We start from the raw sequence: 20,750 nt of genomic DNA, 5'->3' as shown, positions 1-20,750 counted from the left end.
TCCTTTGACAGTAACTATATGCGTGTTTGCAATTTATGAAACTAGTGTTTCATGGGGTTTTCTCTTGTGAATGCAGTCCAAAGGGACTGGTGGTTGTTACATTTATAGGTGCAAAGCCCTGCTGTGAACTTACGAACCCATGCAACCGGACTTACGAGTTCTGACGTCAAAAATGAGTCTTATGATGGTTTCAAATTAGCAGCTATTTGTGTCTGACAAGAAGAATTAGCCCATCACTGAACCATACAGGACCAGTCACTACACAACAGGCCTCGTAGCTGTCTGCCAATTTCTCTTTTTCTTTGCTGCCTCGTCTTTGTTGTTTGTGTCTGCAGTGACGAGGATTAACCTAGTGCGTCGGCTGATGCTGATTGGAATGACGGTCAACACCCAAGCGCAGCTACAACACAAAGAGAGCTTGGTGATTTAAGTGTCACCCTCACGGTTACTGTGTTTTCTGTTTTAGCCCCTAATGGTGTTCCCTCTACCCCTTCTCTCTGCTTCTAATTCACACACACACACCAAATGAAGGCTAAGTTTATTCCACTATGCTACTGTACCTGGCAGGAAGCCACTTGGCTCTGAGGGTTGCAGGTGGTTGGAAATGGGTTACTTTGACCAGGGCACAGACTGTCTCAGAGTTCAAAAAGCTTTCTGCAGTTTACATCATATCTCACATTTTTCTGATTTAATTACCTCTGCTATGTTCGTACTGATGTTTTCCCTACACCTTTTGTGTATATTTGTAAATATGTGTCAAGCCGTCCTGGATTAGGGGCAAGGATCTTGTTTTAAAGCTCTGTGTGGGAGTGTGTGTATGCATGAGAAGGCGCATGCTTTAGAATGTGTGTTTGCGTGGTAAGCCCGACCGAGCAAAATACGGCCTGCTGTAAGCTCAGGCATGTGGGATTTGTGTGATTGGGTTTAGTTCATGCTGATAGGCGACGTCTTGGGCTCTGGATGACCAGACACTCCATGGACAACGCAGACTGCCCTGCTAAAAATACTAAGGTAAGACTTCACAGTCACCCTGACTGGACTCATTAGAAGCAGGTTCACCATTACCAGTTGTAAACTTGAAATTTGTTGCAGGACCTGATATGTTGTTTTTAAATTCGGTCTTCTTTTAAAACTACATCTGAAATCACAACATGAAATTTGTTATTTAAAATATAAATTTTATCTGGATGTGTTTTTTTTAAAGAGTTTATAGGTTTTAAAACTTAAGTATTTGTTTTTAGCTAATCTGAACGACTAGAGCGAGGTTACGTTTCACACTCTTAAGATCCGGCTCTGCCTGAGGGGTTGCGGGGTCTTCATGTTCTGTTGAAAATGCAATTTCTGGGCATTAAGCTGTTCATCTTCTAAGGTACTCCTGTCATAATTAACACAATGGCGGTCATAACCTTTCAACCTCCCCCAGGCTGGGCCTCTGCCGCTTTTCAAAGTGAATTCTCTGTAGCTCAACGCTTGGGATTTTTACCTCAGGAATCTTGCTAGAATGGAAATGTCAACCTAAGGTCACCGGGGTGTTATGATCTACTTAGAGCGGGAAAAGAATATGGCAGCAATTTGCAAGCAAATATTGTGTCTCATGCGAATAATAGGGTTAGGGTTTATGGTCACTCCAGCTCCAACAGTCACAATACTGCTCTAAGCTCTTAGTCTTGGCACCTTACGGAAAATTAAATTTCAATATTTGAAAACAACTATAACATTACTTGTCAGTTTTCAAAGCCACCACTTTATATTTTTATGTCATATATTATTATTATGTTTTTCTACTTTTTTCAACAAAAATAGTCCCACCTACTTATCACAGATAAATCAGCCAATTAGCTGCTTCATCAGTACACGCATGGTAAGACACTGGCTCTTATCTTTTAAGATATGTGGCAAAATGAATAAAGAGAACTCATTCTGCCTTAGAATTTATAACTGGAATATTCAATATTTGTGTGTAACTTCAGATTCACAGGAATTAAAGGTCTTCATGTTCCCAGTTTTAATAACTTTAAATACAGCGACTTAAAATGTAAGTATCTGATCACTAGTTTCTGGCTATAATAATCTAATCTGTGAACTGACTCTTGATCATTCCTCTTTAGGTACAAAGATAATTACTTCAGTTTTGTTTCTGTTCAGGTAGAGAAGATTATGGCACATCCATGCATTGATTTTTTTTTCTAAGCATCTGTTTAGTGCTGTGTATCATCTGTGCAGTTATGATAACTAATCTTATTACTTATTATAGCCTGAGCTAGTGGGAGCATGTATATATTAAAGAGGAGGAGCTCCAGGAATGACCCTTGCAGTGCCCCACATTTGAATTGTCTCCGCTCCGATGAGAAGTTATTTATTAACACAAAGAAATCCCTGTTCTCTAGTTAAGATTCGAACCAGTCAAGTAGTGACCCGGCTCTCCAGTTGCTTCAACAATATATCGTTGTCAACCATGTCAAATTCTGCACTGAGGTCCAACAGAACCAGCACTGTGATTCTTCCACAGTCTGTATTTATGTGAATGTCATTGAACACCTTGATAAGGGCAGTCTCAGTACTGTGGTGAGCACAGAAACCTGCATGTAATAACTTGAGATTTACATCTTTAATTGTTCTGATTTGCTCAGATGACCATTCTGCTGTTCCTTGGCATTTTTTTTTAAAACGTCCTTTATTTCTTTGTTTTGATTAGAACTGAGGACACAAAACAAAATCTCATCACTGAAATTGCTCTCTGGATGCATAATTTCATTGTGCTTGATGTATATTTATTCTGATTATTTTTCTGTATCATCTCTGAGCCTCTAGATTACTCCTGGCAGCTTTATTCATTGATTTGAATTTCAATCTGACATGTAAGCTCACACACTGAAGAGGTCAGAGGGACAAATGAATTCATGTCTTACAAGAATGTTTTTGCAAGCTGTTCAAGAATTGATAATGAAAAGGAGAAAGATTTCAGACAATTTTGTTATAATAAAGGCCAAAGGCCATATTGTGCTTTTGTTACCTAACTTCTCGTGCAACTACACCGTCAAGAGAATTAATCTCTGCTTCAGGGCAGGATGCTGTGAACTCCGCTTGCCACCGAAAATGTGTTTTCACATCTGCTTATCAGGCCTTTTCAATACAGAATGTACAAAAAAACCTGTTTTTCTTTTCCTCTGGGAGTAGTTTCCTCATAAAGTACTACCAGTTCCTTTGGCTTGTTAAGTGATGTTTGTGCAGATGTGGTGGCAGCGCTGCCTTTCAGACTCTCAACCATAGTTTTCTCCTCTCATCCCATCGTTAGTTGTTTATTTTACAATTGGCCCTAGCTTGGAATTGTATGATGTCAAGAAGGCACAGGATGTTATAGAAGAAAACAAGGATTTTAATTATTAGGGTTCGGAAGACGTTTTGTCTTTCATGTATTTGTGCGTTCGGCGTGTACAGGCGTGTGGGCGTGTGTGTGTGTGTGTTTGTGTACTGAAATATTTTACATTTCAGCAGCTTTGCCACACATAAACAGAGCTCCTCGGACATAATTTTTAATGGTAGACGTTCAACATAGATAATCAAGTCTGACAAGTTGATTTAATGACACATATTAGTTTATCACTCCTTCATAAAGCCAGAAATGTCAGCTAGATGCAATGAAGAAAAGCAGTTTTAAAAGCTTTGAACTTACTTCAACTTTTACTCAAATGGTCAAAGCTTCAGGTAAAAATGTTGAAAAATCAAAATCCCGGAGCCACACCTATCGCATGGCCTGTTTTAAGTACTTTGTACAGACCCCACATAGAAAAGCAATTACATATCAGGGTTTGTTTGACCATTCATCCAGAGTTCTGGGTTTTCTTTGATGTAATCTTTTCTCCAGCTTTTTTACAGGATTTAATCTGAGATTACCACAAGAAGAAGGTTCATTTTGTATTTGTGTCGAAAAACTGGGTTTTTTCTGGTTTTCGAGAACAGACTCTAGCAGATTTTTAGCAAAAATGCTCTGGTATTTCAAATAACTAATGAAGCCATTTCCAGAAAAAACAAACCCACAGTATTATATATCCTCCACTTTTCTTAATGGTGGGTAACAGGTGCTTTTACATATGTTTGTGCTATGTTTTATTACAACTTAAGAGTCTTTGTTGCAGTCTTAGTCTCATCAGGCCACGGATGCTGTCTATTCTATGCCCAGTAGAATAGGCGTTAGTCCACATGTCTGCATTTGTGACAGAAGGACAGAGAGGGCTTTCTCTTGTCATGCATCCAAAAGACAAAACAGTCACCATTTGCATAGCCATTTTCAAAACATTTTTGCTGCGTACCTGCATTCTTTCAGTCTTGCACTGATGACTACTAGAGGTTAACACACCTCTGCTTAACCTGAATGATATTTTCTCATGTCTGTCCCAATTTAAAAGTGTAGCTGAAAGACCTTGGCAACTGAGTCATGTCATATTTCCAACCCAGGTATGGAATGGTATGGGTCATGGAATACGAATGAAATGTTCCAGTCAATTTAAGAAGATAAAGTTAAAATTCATAAAATGCTTCCATTTATTTCATCAGAATCGTTAGGGGTGCCAATAAGTTTGTTTTTTTCTCCTCCCAAAAATATTTACTCAAATTAAAGGAAATCATGTTTAAGATAAATGTACTGACTGTCAGATTGGAGGCAATCTTTGATAAGTCATGCTTTCACTATTAGATCCAAATCAAACAGAAAAAGGGAAAGTTGGCTCACAGTGCTGAAAAGTGTGCGTTTGTCTGAAGTCCAGACATTTTTTCAGGAAAGTCCCTGGGACTTGTCGAAACGGAGTGTGATAAGAGCGTTATCTTTCCACACCCTCTCCTTACGTCTGCAGTCCGCCCTGCAGGGCGTTATGTGTTTAATAAAGTTTTCATTTGTTGTCACACCACAGAAACATGGAACAGGCACCAACTGAGATCTGGTCGGGATTTTAGAGGAAATACTTTCTACTCGGGCACTCATTAAACATTTCACCAGCGACAATTCCCTCAGTCCCACCGTGTGATTGCAGACCTGAAGTCGTTTATGCAACATGGACATGCGTGACAGCCTGAACCCTGAGAGCAGAAGCTGTGTTTGGTAAAGTGTCGGCTTTCATGTCCTTGAGCTTTCCATAGATTATATCGCAGTCCAGATGGAAATGTTTTATGTTTACCTTCATGACATTTATTTCAATTTCTAAGGAAACTCAGAAAAGGACTTTATTAGAAAAAAAGCTTTGGGTGCAACTTGTGCTGAAATACTTGGGATCCTCATCATGTCCATAAGTGGCTAAGCTTTTTAATAAAGACACAATCCCCACATGGTTTCGCTTAAAGAACCGAAGCTCAGAGTAAAGAAGCAGTGAATATTTCACAGAAATAAAAATAAATCAGCTTTTCTTTCTCTCCCCTCCCATTAATCATGTTATGACCTCCACCCTTTATTGGAAACTGAGGCCCCAAAACAGTGGTATTGTCTTGTTCATAGAGGCGGTCCTTCAAGAAACAGTGACTTTTACTGTAAGTGTATTTTATTTGATCGACCAGCACAAAATTAGCAAGTAATTGAAAAAGTATAATAATAGAAGTTGTTTACATAGGTATCAATCTGAATTTACTGTAAGAGCCCTAAATAAAATCAAGGGCAACAAAATGGATCCAAGAGAAACGTAAAGACTACATAGAATCCCCAGTCATATGATTTACTCTCAGTATGGATGCAATGTTTGTGTTGGTCGAGTCGTGTTATGTCTTTGTTTTATTGCTTGTGAACATTCACAGAATGAACTTTGCCTCTGCTAACGTACTGAAGTTTATGGCCCTGGAAGTGATGTTTTCTGCAGCTGCTAATTGAATCAGATTGATTGTCTCACCCTCTGTCCTTTGGTATGAAGGAGATGCTTGGGAATCTGCAGGCAGATGTAGCAATGCTGGCACTCTGAGGGGCATCTGCATGTCATCTGCTCAATTGTATTGGATATCATGTACCTTAGTAAATCTGGCTGAGGGGCTTTCACCTTAATGGTGCTTGGATATGTTTTTTTTTTTTTCCTTAAAATGTGACATGAGATTTGAATGACATGTCCTGATCAAAATTAACAGCAAGGTGTTTGTACTTTATTACTGAAGGCCAATTTAATCTCATCCAGATTAATTGATTGACTGAGCAGTTTCGCTTTCAGAGGTTTTGCTCCAAAGAGAACAACTTCTCTCTTGTCTGTATTTAAAAGCAGAAACTAGAGTCATACAGGTTGTTGTCGTTCAGCTGCAATTACATCAAAAGATGGTTCTACAAAGTACTGACATTCCTTGAGGTATAATTTATCATCTTTCCATGTCACAATTGCGTAACACATTGTGTTGGTCCATCACATGAAGTAGCAACAAGATAAAGTGTGTGGTTGCAACATAGCGACAAAAAGTTACGGATACATTTGCAAGGCACTAAATCTCTACTGATTGCTGATCCCACACACAAAACATTCCAAAGCTTCTCTGGATTACAGTCATAATTTTCAAGCTGTTACTCAAGTAGAAGAAAAATTCTCAATTTCCAGCAATAACCTGGAGGAGTGCAGTTACGGAGAACAAGTGTGGGGGGGATGATTTAGTCAGCCATGGTGAGTCTTCCCACCGCCTTGCACCAAATACGGTTCGAACCATAATTCCTGGAAGAAAACCTCCGACTATCTTTTTAAATTAGTTGGAAGATGCAGACTTTGATTTTATTTGGATTAGTTTATTTCAAAAATGCACTTATGATGAAGTCATTTTTAAATGAAAAAAATAACAATGGAATTAAAACATTGTCCAAAAGGCTCGAAATAATAATAAAAAAGTTTCACGTCCGAAGAGCAGGTGTGCGTGAGTAAATGTAAAGTGGATGGGAAAAAAAATAGGAATAGAGATCAAAGTATAACAGGTGGGAACAGGGAAAAAAGGAAAAACATGAAGGGGAAAAACAGAGGGTAGGGTCTCCAGAGTAGGGCTGGTGTCTAGTGTCTCTCTGTCTGCAGCGCCCTGAACATTGCCAAACATCTCCTTGAGGTTTGGGCTTCCCCTGTCTGCACTGTGAGACTTTGTGCTTTAATGTGAGCTCTGCCATGACCGTACCGTGTCAGAGCCACGCCACACTTCATGGCTTCTGTTTGTCTCATTACTCCATCAATCCAAGCATCTGATACTGTGATGTGCAGGTCTGTGCCTGCAGCACGCTCCTGCATTGTCTGAGTGCGTGCATCCATGCATCCATCCATCCATCTACGCATATGTCTAAGCTGCTGCGGGTCTCTGTATAAAGCATGCGTGTGTGTGTGTGAGTGTGTGTTCCAAGCCAGTGAGAGAGGGGCAACAAGGGAGGGAGTGGGAGGGAGGGAGAAATGAGAGAGGCAGGAGAGCTCCATGGGCAAACACGACGTCCTGATGAGCAAGTGAGGCTGTTTCTCTGGCAAGTTTTTGCCGTACCTCAGGATTCTTTAAGTTTTAAGTAGAAGTTGTTGCTGCTGCTCTTTGCACTTTACTACTTTTTTCTACAGGTCCTTTCCTTTTCTTCTGTTTCCATCTTAAGGTAAAGTATGCATCTCAGTCAAGATGAAACAGTTTTTGTGTTTTAAACTTTTTTTTGTATATTTGCCATTTAGGGTGAAGTGTTTGAAAGAATGTCTAGTGTAGGGTTAGGATGAGATATTGGACGATTCAGAAACGGTGCAGTTCACTATGGGATTTCTATATTGTCTTGGAATGTTTACTCGCATATTTTATTTACGTATTTAAATAAAATACTTAAATATTTTTATTTAAATAACCATAAGAAACTGTTGCTTTGCTAACCATAAGAAACTGTGTTGGAAGGATTTTTCTGCTGTTAAAACTGGAAACAACACATTTAATACCTGTATAAATTATGCATGCTGTTTATTTATTTATTTAATAATTCATGAGATATGGGATACATGTTTCTTAGTCTGTCTCTTAGTTGCTTAGTTGGCAATGGCAGTTTACATTTTTTCTGAAATAGCTTTTTAAAATATTTTTTCTATTACGAATGAGCCAGTAAATCTTGATTGTAAACTAAAATAGTTTATTATGCAAATTGTCATTTGCATATTTAATCTCTAAAAAACTATATTTTTACCCTCTAACTTCTTGTGCTTTAAATAAAAATAAATATAGATATTATTTTGTTCCATTACAAATTGAGCAATCTTATTCAGAGTGGAAAAGACACTAAAACGTGTGTTAAAAGTTACATTTGCAGAATGATCAACTTAGTCAGGTAAAAATATAACTTTGTTTGAACACAGTTTTGTACACAATGTCTTCTTGTCTTTTTATTTTAACAGTTAAAAGTTATTTTTTTTCCAACTACTTTTTAAAGTAGCTATTTATCAAATAAAATAGCTATTTTTATTTTGAGTTTAATACCAGTCAGTAGTAACACATAATAATGTAAATCATTTTGTCTATACCTAAAGTGCACTTTAGGTGTTTTTTTTTCCTGTGAATATAACATGCGGTGAAGTTTAAAAAACTGAATGATGTGTTTTCCAAGAATTGCATTTCCTAGTTTGTTTTTGTTATGCTGTGTCAGAAATGGTGCAGAGGCTGTATTCTCCATGCTTTCTCTATGACACACCTTTAATTACAAGAATGCTAAAAATAATTGTGCAACTGACATCTTACATGAAACTATGAAGAAAGCACAACGGTGGGTAAATTGACTTGTCAAAACACAATCCTCCTCAGTTTGTGTTTTTAGGACTAAGCAAATACTAAAACGGTGTGACAAAAACTTTATTCTTCATATGATTACTATGATGAGCTGGCATGCTGCCGAGAGTCCACCCCATCTCTTTCCGAATATCCATTATGCACCAACGGAGCTGTTGGCTGACAAGGAATATGTGTAGATAGACAGATGTACTGTGCAAGCATTTTTCAGTTATATCCTGTCGGATAGAAAACTTCATTTCAAAGTTTGCTGAAGATTGAATGATGCAGATAAACTTTCTGTTTTGAATGATTTTGTTTTCTGTCTGTGTGTTGCAGTTTGCCCTACTGCCAAGTGTCTCAGAAGACGAGCTATTTGTGGAGAAGAGCCAAGATTGTTGCAACTTTTGCCTTCTCTGCATTCTCCTCAAGCCAATTTCTCATCTTGAACACCCTTCTTTGCCTCTCTTGCTCAACAGACGCTCCAACATTCAATTGTCTCATACACGTCCATCTGCCCTCATTTCTATCATTTAGCATCCTTCCTCTTTTCCGTTTATCTTTTACCTGTCCCAAAAGGACAGATTTTATTCCCCACAGAACTGTCCTACACTGTCTCCACACCCTTCCCTAGCTCCCCTTATCCTTCTGGCCCCCTCATGGGCACCGTATCAGTCAACAGCGCCAGATTCCCTTCATCGTCACTGAGAAGCTCTCTCCACCCCTAACTGCTTTGCCAACATCTACACCAACACTGCCCAATGGAGACAAAGGATATGATGATGACTAGCATGTCAACAATGGACAAAGAGGAGAACGGGGGAGAGCTGGACAAAGGGAGAGAGGAAATAGAGGGGCAAGAGGAGGAGACACAACAGGAAAATGGTAGATTGGTTCTGGCTGATGGTCTCGGAGATAGAGGACCAAAGAGCTTGACCTCTGGGTCCGGTCAGCAGGTGTCCAATGGCTACACAACCTCCACCCCTCAGAGCCCCAGAGAGGGATCGGCACCGGGATCAGCTGCAGGGGCAGCGCCCGGGCCCACAGGGGGAACTGGGTTAACGGGGCCGCTAGGAGGTCTGAGAACTCTGGTGGTCCAGCAGACCAGCTTAGAGAGGCCCAGAGAGACCTGGAGCAAGAAGATGGACTTTCTGTTGTCTGTGATCGGCTATGCTGTGGATCTCGGAAACGTCTGGCGATTCCCATACATCTGCTACCAGAATGGAGGAGGTGAGATTTCAAGAGATGTTTGGAAGATGAATAAAGGTCAGGTAGGAAGGTTAGTTGTGAAGTGAAAGGAAGAGGGAAGCATTTAAGCTTCCATGTAAAAGGTGAATGATTTCATATTGGAATGTAGACAGCACCACAGAAAACCTCTAGGTCAGATTAATGAATGGGCAGTTTTTCATTGGCAACATTTTTTTCACATAAATGGTACAAAAAAGAGAAAAAAGAGCATCATATGCTTAGTTGTTCATGAGTAACTTGTTTTGTGCCAAATCTCAGGAACAACAAAGGTAAGTTTGTGCTTCCACAAAGCCTGTGTTACCTAACTTGCTCTCTACTTCACCATTCACACCTAGCACCAAACGAGGCCTCCCTTTTTATTGAATTTGCAATAATAAAATCTTTGTAATTTCCTGTGTTCCATGCATATGTGCGTGCCACCAGCGAGGTAAGAGATCGAGACCGGGAGACACTTGATAGAGGCAACAGTATTAATTGTGCTTTTTATGAGCGCGCCCCGAGTTTCATGCCTCTCCATGCTTAATAACCTGTCTTCCAGGCAGCTGCTCAATCAACCCCTTATCTTCTCTTTCATGTCACAAAGAGGCTCTGAGCATGAAAGCACGCTCCGCCCTGTTGCACAAACTAAGTTCATGATCAGATAGCAGGGAAGGCGGCGTTAGAAATTCATAACATATAGTTAAATGAGGGGGAAACTTAAATTATTTTAAGGCAGCACCTCTTGGTATGACTGTATGGATATATTCAAGAAATCATGCCATAAATGAGAACTGTGGATTGCCAAAACACTGCTTCATTGTTGGGTACAACATAAGATGCCACGTTAACTGCTAACAATAAAACCCTATGATGGCTTTCATATAGCTTAAAGGCACTGCTAGCAAATGTGCCTTGCCAAATGAGAGGGGGGAGAAAGAAATTAACCAACAACCCTTCGTTTGCAAAATAACTGCTTGACTTTGAAGAAAGTTCAGACAAATTCTTCAAGAAATAATCTTTTATTTTTGATATTTTGTAAATGGAAATATCCTTAGTCATCCTAACATTAAGTTAGAAAAGTCTAACTTAATGTAATGCCTGTAGCCAGCAGGGCAAAGCACAGCCTTCACAGTTCACCAGTCCATCATAGGGCAATGCAGAGACAAACAGAACAATTATGGACACACACACTCAGACCTAAGGGTAACTTGTAGCGGCCAATTAAGCTAACACAGCTGAGGAAATCAACAGTGATTTTTTTTGATAAATATTCTTCTAACATTTTAGAAGAAAAAAATGTTAGAAGAACCTTATTCATTAGCAGAGATGGTATTTGAGATAAACAAATAGTGAAATAATTGCTTGTCTAATAACTGCTTATCTATTTTTTTGGTTTCCGCATCTATTCCTCTTTCTTGTCTTTTCTTCCCTCCAGGTGCCTTTTTGCTGCCCTACCTGTTGATGGCTGTGTTTGGAGGAGTACCTCTCTTCTACATGGAGCTAGCGCTAGGCCAGTTCCACCGCAGTGGCTGCATCTCCATCTGGAAACACATCTGCCCCATCTTCAAAGGTAAATGAAGGCGCAGAGTTGCAGGTAGCAAACCACTCTGACATGAAGAGCTTGTAGAGTGAACACGAAGAACCGTGAGGGTGTGACGGACAGCCCGTTTAACCTCTTTGCCCCCCTTCGGTTTAATCCCTTGGTTCCTTGTATTTCTTGATAGATGTACCAACTCTCTGTTATGGAAATTGTCACATTTTCATGCCAAATGCCAAGTGCTTAGAAACAAGATAGTATGTAAATTTGTGTTGTTTGGAAATGCCACCCTGATAACCAAACACAGACTAGAATGAGTTTGAACACACTCATCTCTTTGGATGGACTTTGATTGACTGCTGTCACCTAATTAAACACTTTTTTTTACCTTATGATCTCTTCTAAAAACATTTTTCTCCACTCACTCAGGAATTGGCTTTGCCATCTGCATCATAGCCCTTTACATCGCCTTCTACTACAACACCATCATGGCCTGGGCCCTCTACTACCTACTGTCATCTTTTCGACCCACCCTGCCTTGGACCACCTGCACCAACAGCTGGAACACAGCCAACTGCAACCACTACTTGTCCTCGGACCACAATGTGTCCTGGTCCAACTCGTCCACGTCCCCCGCCGAGGAGTTCTATACGTAAGTGCATGTAAGTCAGATGTTGAGACGTGCAGAGAGAGAAAGAGCCAAGCATCAAGAATGGCGTCCAGAAAAGTGATGGCAGTGGTCTGTTTTGGTGTTTAGGAGTTCTGATAACATTACAAGCATTGAAGAAAAAAGAATTAAATTCCCTCTACCTTGCAGGAGGATGCTAACAGCATTTCAGTGTGGTATAATGATGATTACTTCAAGTCAGGGTTTTATCCCCCCCCCCCCAAATGTTTCATTCAGAAAAAGGTTTTGTCGATGTCTCTGCTGTGAATCTTCTCAATCTTATCAGACTCTTGCTGCACCGCCTCTGAGGCCTTCCATCGAGGGAAACTCAAGCTTCGTTCACAGCTGACTTCTCCTAATGCGCGTTTCAAAGAAACAAATTCCTGAACTCCGTCTGGCGCCAGAATTTCCTGTTTTCAGCTTAAATCCCACAGCTGCATTATCATCCAAGTCCTGTGAGCTTAACCTGTGACCGGATGTCAACCTTACAGTTAATTTCAAACTCTTTTTTTTTCCACGAAGCACTTTTTTTCTCCTTGGCTTCTTGACATGAAGGGTTTGAGACTGCCAAGGCAGTCTGCTGTGCACTCAGATGAACTCTGTACTCATTGAGTTACTTTTTCTAGCATCCATATTTGATTAATAATATATATTTCCACTTTCTGTCCTAAATGGTGACCTTTTGTACAGTCTTATTGTACTTTCTCTATCACATTTTCTCTCTTCAAACCTGTTGTCAGAGTTCCAAGAATCCCTGTCCTCACAGTTGTTTTTCCTCTCAGCTTCCTTCCTCCTAGCTCACAAGTTCTCCCATCTTTTGCGACTTCTTGCCAGGCGCCACGTGCTCCAGGTCCACCTGTCCCCAGGTCTGCACCAGCTGGGATCCATCAGCTGGCAGCTGGCCCTCTGCTTGCTCTTCATCTTCACCATCGTCTACTTCAGCATCTGGAAGGGAGTCAAGACGTCTGGAAAGGTAACGGACGGGGGCGCCTGCGTGGCTGATGGGGTTGTCAGTTAGAGTCGATGGATGCATGTGTGGATGGAGAAAGAGGCAGAGAGAACGTGGAAACTCGTGTTATCACGTTACCCTTGTCATCATCCATCATCAGTCTGTTGAAAGCGAGCCCAACGTGTTGCAGTAAAGTCAACAGGTTTAGCCTTACATTTTGAGAAATAATCACATGAAGTGCTGGCATTAGAATAAGGTTCATCTGAAGTTGTATGGACTTGATTTTCCTTGTAGCCATTACTCTAATCCCTATTTATTATTTATTGATAATAAAAAAAGTGTATCTAATTCAATTAACCTTAATTTAATTCAGAGTGTACCATTGTTTTTTTTTATTACTCCTGATGAGTCTACCTTATATAGTGTAGTAAGTGATCACAATCTACAAACACATAACAGCAGTTTTATAGAGAAAGAAATTCCTTTGTTTTCAGTATTTACACTGCTATGAAAGTAATTCCTGAGTATGAACAGATGGAGGTTGATCTGTCTATTTTGTTGCTTCCCATACACGTTAGGTAGTATGGGTGACTGCAACATTTCCCTATCTGGTTCTCCTGGTCCTTCTCATCCGAGGGGCCACGCTGCCAGGGGCGTGGAGGGGCGTCGTCTTCTATCTCAAACCCGATTGGGAGAAGCTGCTTAGCACGACGGTCAGCTGGATTTTCTATTTCGAGTTCTCGTCAAACTTGGAGTGCCTTTTTTCTGACTCTCCATTAATCAGCATGACTTACTTTTGAATTTCTTCAAAAGGTATGGATCGATGCGGCCGCTCAGATCTTCTTCTCCTTGGGTCCTGGCTTTGGTGTGCTGCTCGCCTTCGCCAGCTACAACCCTTTTCACAACAACTGCTACAAGTAAGAACCAAAATTCAGAGTTTACATAGGCTCGCCAAAGCAAACGCACCTCTGTTACAATGTGTAGTTTACATGACACAAGAAGGGGAAATTTTATCACTGAAAAAGAAACGATTCTGCTTCTGTAAAATAAATCAAATAAAAATAAAAAACTCATTGCAGTGAACTGATTGCATAAGTATGTTAAAACCTTACACTAATACTTTTTGGATGGATTTTTGTATTCAGTTCCAGCATTCAGTCATTTTTGGTGTTTTTTAGTCACAGACCATAAAAATTCTCCTACAAAGGTTTGGGAGACCTTATCCAGGCCTGGAGGTTTTGCTTTGAGGGAAAAGGCTTCTGCAGTGCAACCCAACTCCCTGATCTACACATGAAAATACAAGATGTTATTGTCACATGTACTGTGCAACTCATCCACTACCGGGCAGATATTGACTACCTTTCTATACTAGGATAAAATGTTAAATGCGGAAAAGCTTAATTATGCTCTCCCTATTGTCCATTAACAACAACTTAGCATTTTGGCAGCATTATGCTCATATTTAAGAGCTGCCTTAGTAGCATATCCTCTAAAATTACCAGTTCTTCACTAATAATAACGTTTTTAAAAACTTTGTTCTTTTATTTTCCTGTTAGAGATGCACTGGTCACGAGCTCGGTGAACTGCCTCACCAGCTTCCTGTCTGGTTTTGTCATCTTCACTGTTCTGGGGTACATGGCAGAGATGAGAAAGCAAAATGTGGACGATGTGGCGAAGGACGCAGGTAACATCGCAATCCACACAAAGGTTTTCTGCATTTATTTTCTCGCTGTTTACTCTCTCCTTATATTTACCCTCACGTCTCCTTTCAGGCCCCAGCTTGTTGTTCATCATTTATGCTGAAGCCATAGCCAACATGCCTGCTGCCACGTTCTTTGCCATCATCTTCTTCCTCATGATCATAATGTTGGGTCTGGACAGCACGGTCAGTCTGCTCATTACTCTATAAGCGGTCTGCTCTCCTTTCTGTTTTAACCCAATCTGTTGCTGCCTACATCCCAACTCCTGTGTGCTTCATCCAACTCCAAATAGAGATTTCATGCTTGCCTTGTTCTCCTTCCCCTTGCTTTTGAGAGGCTCAGGTAATCTTTTGTCCTCTCTTCCCTTCTGAATGATAGTCAATGAAAACAATGTGATATGAGTTTCATATCCCCGTTTTCTGCAGCCCATCTCCATGAGCCTTTGTTTGTTGGCTCTGAGGCGGCGAGCCAGCGACCCGCCTTGCTCTTATCATGAACTGATAATCAGTTTAGAATCAGCTCTGAGATACAGGAGTTTTATGAGGAGGATCAGGAGGATATTACTGCAGAACGTGTCAGAGTATACAGATTCACATTGAACTGGCTTAAAATTTCATCTCATTCAGTCAGTCTGTAATTTGGATGTAGTGCCTTACAAAAGTCTTCATACCTCTTTTAACATCACAACCACAAATCTTAATGATTTTTTTTGGTTTGTTTTTTTGCGGCAAATCAACAAAAAGTAGTACATAATTGAGAAGTGGGAGGGAAGTTAAAAAATATTTACAATTTTCTAACTAGCAAAAATCTGAAAAGTGTAGCAGACATTTGTTTTCATCTTCCCCTGTACCAATATCACAAATAGAATGATGTGCTGCCAGTTCCCTTCAAAAGCCACTTAGTTATCTTTCTGTGATTTAATCTCCTCACTCCCTGTGTGTCCTCCTCTCTCCAGTTTGCAGGTTTGGAGGGCGTAATTACCGCCATGCTGGATGAGTTCCCTCATTTCCTAGCTAAGAGACGGGAGTGGTTTGTCCTTGGCCTTGTCTGTGTGTGCTACCTTGGGGCTCTGTCCACTCTCACATATGTAAGTTACTGACCTACATTTCCCACAGTTTAAAACCAAAATAATTATTCAGGTTATCATCTGTTGCTATCTACATGTGTAATGTTACACTAATAATTCAATGTTTTGATTAGTAAGGTCAGAAGATGATTAGTATCATGATACAAGGCTTCACCTCTTTGATAAATGTTTGTCTTTTTCCAGCAAGGAAATTAGAAAAACAAAAAAAATTGAAATTGATCTATTTTCTTGCACAGCCATGACTGTTAGGACCAATTTGATTTATTCTTCTCTATCCACTCCAAAATTAGTTGCCATATATGTGTTTGGGATCATTGCCCTCTTAGATCAACTAATATTCAATTGCCCAATATTCTATCCACTTTTTGCAAAGCAACAGTACCACCACTAGCAAAGCAGCCCCACAGCATGATACTGCTCCTACTGTGACATTTACACAATAAATTCTGACTTGTGAGGCAAAGCCTTTTTCTTGAATAAATTGACTTGAATTGATTAATTTTATTGTACAATTTCATTCATTCATAACAGATGACAAACATTTATGATAACCAGATGCATGTAGATTTTCTCACCAGAACTAGAATTTTAATGTTAATTTAGCACAACAGCTATTTTGTTATATGATTAGAATGGATAAAATAAGATTGGATAATATTAGAACAATGTTTGTACTCCATGTTTTCTTAGAATGAATGACTGTGATACATGTTATTTAGCACAATATGCTGCAAATACCAATGAGCTGTATTTAGATCACAGCAGTGTTAATGATGTCTTTCTTCTTTCGCCCTGATTTCATAATCATAATTATGGGTGTCTGCTCTAATATTTCTGAATTTCTTTGTGATGCGTTCAGGGAGGAGCATTTGTGGTGAAGCTGTTTGAGGAGTACGCTACGGGTCCTGCCGTCATCACTGTAGTTCTGCTCGAAGTCATCGCTGTGTCCTGGTTCTATGGTGAGAGATCCCAGCTACAACAGAAATCCACTAAAATACTTGTGATAATATTTTTACCAAGTCTTTCCCAAACATTGCATTTCTGTTTCAATTTGATTACAGTGAAAGCACTGTACACTTGATATTTGTGGTTACAGGTTTGTATGCCTGTGTATGTCTACAGGTACCAACCGTTTCTGCAACGACATCCAGGTCATGCTCGGCTTCTATCCCGGTGGGTTCTGGAGGGTTTGCTGGGTGGCCATCTGTCCCTGCTTCCTTCTGGTCAGTGTTATACATTTAGTGAACCTCATGAGGCCTTTGTCAGAGAAAATTGTTCACGGGAAGGCTTTAATATGGTATCTCGTTTTGTTTATTTTGTTCCTACACAGTTCATCATCATCAGTTTCCTGGCGTTCCCACCAGAGGTCAAGCTGTTCCACTACCAATACCCATCATGGACAACTGTCTTGGGCTACTGCATTGGAGTGTCCTCATTCATTTGTGTGCCTGCTTATATGGTCTACCACTTACTTAACTCTAAGGGAACATTCAAACAGGTACAAAATTAACTTGCAATATTTATCATTTTTGATTCTTGTGTTTGTCGTTGTCCGCAAGTTCTTATCCCATCACGCATCTTCTACTTATGTCTTTTCACTAACCAGTACGACTCAAGCAACAAGGAGCCGTTGCTCACTATCAGGGTCTTCCCTCTGCTGCGAACACATGACCTGAGCTCAAGATCAAAGGAGAAAGCACAGACCAGGGATTAGAGAGAAAAAGCATCGTCTAGATCAGACATATGCATCACGCACCCAACCACTCATTCACATTATGCCGTAGATGTACAGCTTATCACGTTGCCAATGATAAAGTCAAAAAGATTAATAACCTTTCTCAATTCAATCAAATTAATATTTGAGGTATTCGTGAGACAATTATCCAGATTTTTTATGTCTAATATCGACATCATGTTTAGAGTTGTGAGAGTGGACAGAGGGGAGAGGGACATCAAAGAGACTCACAGACAGAAGTTCTCTGGCTGCTGTCCATTGGTGTCGGCTCACACAAAGGGCTCAACATAAGTCAACAAATAGGAGCTTGGCTTTGTGTGCAGACGCGTTGGAGGGAAAGAAGGCAGCGACCTTGTAGATCAGGAGGACAGACGAGTAAGACCAGGTTTAACTGTTTCTGCATCTGATTATTAAATTAAACACTGATTTAAAACAACAGCGTCAGTAATATTAGGCATTTTTGAGGGTTTATGGGCAAATTTAGTTTTAGTGTTGTACATACGTCACTAGTGACAATAGTTTACATTTTCACTGCCTTATGAACTCTAAAACCAGAAAGCTTACCACTCATTTCAATAGAAGCTTCTATTTTTGTTTTTAAACTGCATAAATCTAAGTGTTGTCCACAGCAACAGCGACAATGAACACTACTAGATATGGTCACCAGTGTTATTTTCCACAAGACAAAAACTGAAAATGAAATTATTTATAAAAATCTCTCTTAAGTTTGGGTTAAATTACTCATATTTTAGATTTTCACCTTTCTTACTTCCAGCAGCAGCTAGTTGTGCTGCATTACTATTACCAGCTTGTACTTGTTCATCGGCAGATGTGACTTCACAATTTTATTTCTGTCCTGTCCTGGCAAGAATGTTAATAATATCTAGAGCAACAATGTTTCTTGTTTACAGCTTCATCATCACTTACAAGGGTGCAAATATAATAAAATTTCCCATTTCTCAAAATGCCATCCAGTTGAAGTCGGTATGAAGTTGGATGATGAAAATAGCATTGAAGAACCCTTACCACTTTAGATCATGTTTTGGGACTGAGTGCACCCAATAGTCAAAAAGTAAACAGTGACAGATAAACTGTTTGCATACACTGCAAGAGATAATTGCTACATATGCTACTCTTAAGAGCTAACATTATCTCAACAACATAGAAAAAAAATAGAAAAAAATATAGTTATAAACTAATCTCTTTTCCTGGGAATCTAATGTTGTGTATCAAATGACCTCAATAACATAATGCAAAGTTGCAGCCTTTGTTACAGTGTGACGGCAGCAGAAAGAGTTCTTCTTGATTATTTTTCTTGTTTGTCTTTCCTTCCCCACAGCGCCTGTTGAAAAGCATCACTCCTCAGCCCAGCACCGACAACCACAGAGATTTATTTGTGACCAACGCAATCTGACCAAACCCATAGCACAAGACGGCTCAAATCCCAATTACCTGGAGCGCCCTCTTCTGCACATACTGAAAAACTACAGGGCAAGGGGGCTGTCTTTCATCGTTCTCGCATCTTTTCAAACATCTCTTTCCTGTCCCAGTGAGATCTAGAACCGAAACCTGCTTTGGTTCTCCATGCGGATTCGGTTCTCAAGGACATTTATGTTACTTTAAAACATACTTCTGAGTTTTGACGCTCTTTGCTTCGTGTCCCTTTCTTTAAAACACAAAAGCGATAAAGTAACACATTTTGTAAACTTTTAAGTATGATGACGTCATGTAGACATTAAAAACAGACTCTTAAACAAGGGATGCTGCTCAATTAGGGCAGGTCACATGCAAACACCACTTTCTATTCTCATTACTTATGACTGTAGTCTCATATAATGCTGTAAAGTTATCCATCCCAATATGTAGCAAAATTCAGGTATTTTTACATCTGTTGCTGAAGCCAAATATTCAAGATTTGTTCTGTTGCTGTTTCATAGCTGTTGTTGTGTCATGCTGTGTTGACTGTCCGCCTGTGTTAATCTGATGGAATCTGGAGCGACCGGCAGACTTTTGCAATGAGGTCCCTACACTGTGAAGCACTGTGACATGAGTGCGTGCCTGTGTGTGTGTGTGTGTGTGTGTGTGTGTGTCTGTTTGCATGATGGACTGTTATACCATCCTGAGGAAAATGAATCACAGACAGGAAAACCAATCGTGTTCCCTCTGAGATGGCAATATGGGATAAATGTATTTATTTCTGAATGTGTCAGTGCTGTCACTTTGTCTCACCTCGCCCGCTGTTGCACCATCATGGGAAACGCTGCGGAAGGTCCTCATTTGATCTCAATGGTAGAAGCCAAATTTGGGTCAGAGCTAATACCATTACCATTATCGCACTCTGGAAAAAATAAAATAAAAATCAGCATTAAAGCTCTTTATTTTCTACCAAAAAATAAATAAAAATGTGTGCCTGCCTTCGTGTGTGTGTGTGTTTTTGGGCGTGTGTGTGCAGGAGCAGGACATAAAATTTGTGGGAGCACTGTACATCTACATGTGTAATTACTAGTCCTAATTGGTATTAGTGTAATTTATCGTGTGAAGACCTGCTTCCGCCTTCCATGGACGTGGAGCTGCATGTGCGTTCAGTGCTTGCGTGATTGTCAGAAGCACCTTTACGTGTGCCTGTCGTGGTGCGCGAGTGTGTGTAGGCGTGTGCGTGCGTGCGTGTGTGTGTGAGTGTCAGTGATGTGAACTCATGTTGTCTTGTTAAATGCCAAAATATCTCATGAAGAGCATAATTCTCCCCTTCTTCCCTCTTTCTCTCGCTCGAGCCTATGTAAGATCTATGTATGTCAAACACGGCTGTACTGATAAAACATCTGTATAGAATGAAGATATATAAATATATGGGAAATAATAAATAATAATAAAGATATATGGAAATTAACATCTGCTGCGTGTAAGTTTATTAACTTTTACATCTACAAGGTAAGTCTTGTCTTCTTTTTACTTGATTTTGAGGATCTGATATTCAGTAAATAATTCAAATAAAAAACAAATAGTTACATTTTAATTGAAGTGCATCACTTGCTTCCCCTATTTTGTTTACTAAGAAAACTGGGTTTTTGTGCCCTGCCATATTTATATCCATAGAACGTCGTAGTAAATAAAGTCCATTTACACTGTAATCAACTTTTGTAAA

The 20,750-nt window shown here is 39.9% G+C and overlaps 1 protein-coding gene across 4 annotated transcripts; it reads left to right on the top strand.

Moving 5' to 3' along the window:
• Positions 1–860: 860 nt before the first annotated feature.
• Positions 861–20,495, top strand: slc6a4a (solute carrier family 6 member 4a). 4 transcript variants are annotated; one of them, XR_003593148.1, is made up of 15 exons: positions 7,379–7,564; positions 9,046–9,936; positions 11,369–11,503; positions 11,900–12,122; positions 12,972–13,110; positions 13,665–13,799; positions 13,900–14,003; positions 14,643–14,770; positions 14,859–14,971; positions 15,742–15,873; positions 16,733–16,832; positions 16,996–17,096; positions 17,204–17,371; positions 18,948–19,694; positions 20,257–20,495. XR_003593148.1 is itself a non-coding variant. In XM_027999082.1 (14 exons), exons 2-14 carry the CDS (start codon positions 9,468–9,470, stop codon positions 19,020–19,022), a joined length of 2,022 nt encoding a protein of 673 aa, XP_027854883.1. In that variant the 5' UTR covers positions 861–1,011; positions 9,046–9,467; the 3' UTR covers positions 19,023–20,495. The 4 variants fall into 4 exon arrangements, 3 of the variants coding, with proteins under 3 accessions (XP_027854883.1, XP_027854882.1, XP_027854881.1); XM_027999082.1 differs by lacking the exon at positions 7,379–7,564 and adding an exon at positions 861–1,011 and having other exon boundaries at positions 18,948–20,495; XM_027999081.1 differs by lacking the exon at positions 7,379–7,564 and adding an exon at positions 4,898–5,095 and having other exon boundaries at positions 18,948–20,495.
• The last annotated feature ends 255 nt before the right edge of the window (positions 20,496–20,750 follow it).

The sequence above is a fragment of the Xiphophorus couchianus genome, chromosome 18 (genome assembly GCF_001444195.1).
Source record: "Xiphophorus couchianus chromosome 18, X_couchianus-1.0, whole genome shotgun sequence".
Lineage (NCBI taxonomy): Eukaryota > Metazoa > Chordata > Actinopteri > Cyprinodontiformes > Poeciliidae > Xiphophorus > Xiphophorus couchianus.
The sequence above is the reverse complement of the archived record's forward strand: the minus strand, read 5'-3'. Positions and strand labels throughout refer to the sequence as shown.

Bases quoted from the DNA above. Each gene is read 5' to 3' on its own strand.
- slc6a4a (XM_027999082.1), top strand. From the start codon at position 9,468: ATGGAGACAAAGGATATGATGATGACTAGCATGTCAACAATGGACAAA. The intron at 14,004-14,642 runs GTAAGAACCAAA...TTTTCCTGTTAG, and splicing joins TTTCACAACAACTGCTACAA to AGATGCACTGGTCACGAGCT. The intron at 14,972-15,741 runs GTCAGTCTGCTC...TCCTCTCTCCAG, and splicing joins TGTTGGGTCTGGACAGCACG to TTTGCAGGTTTGGAGGGCGT.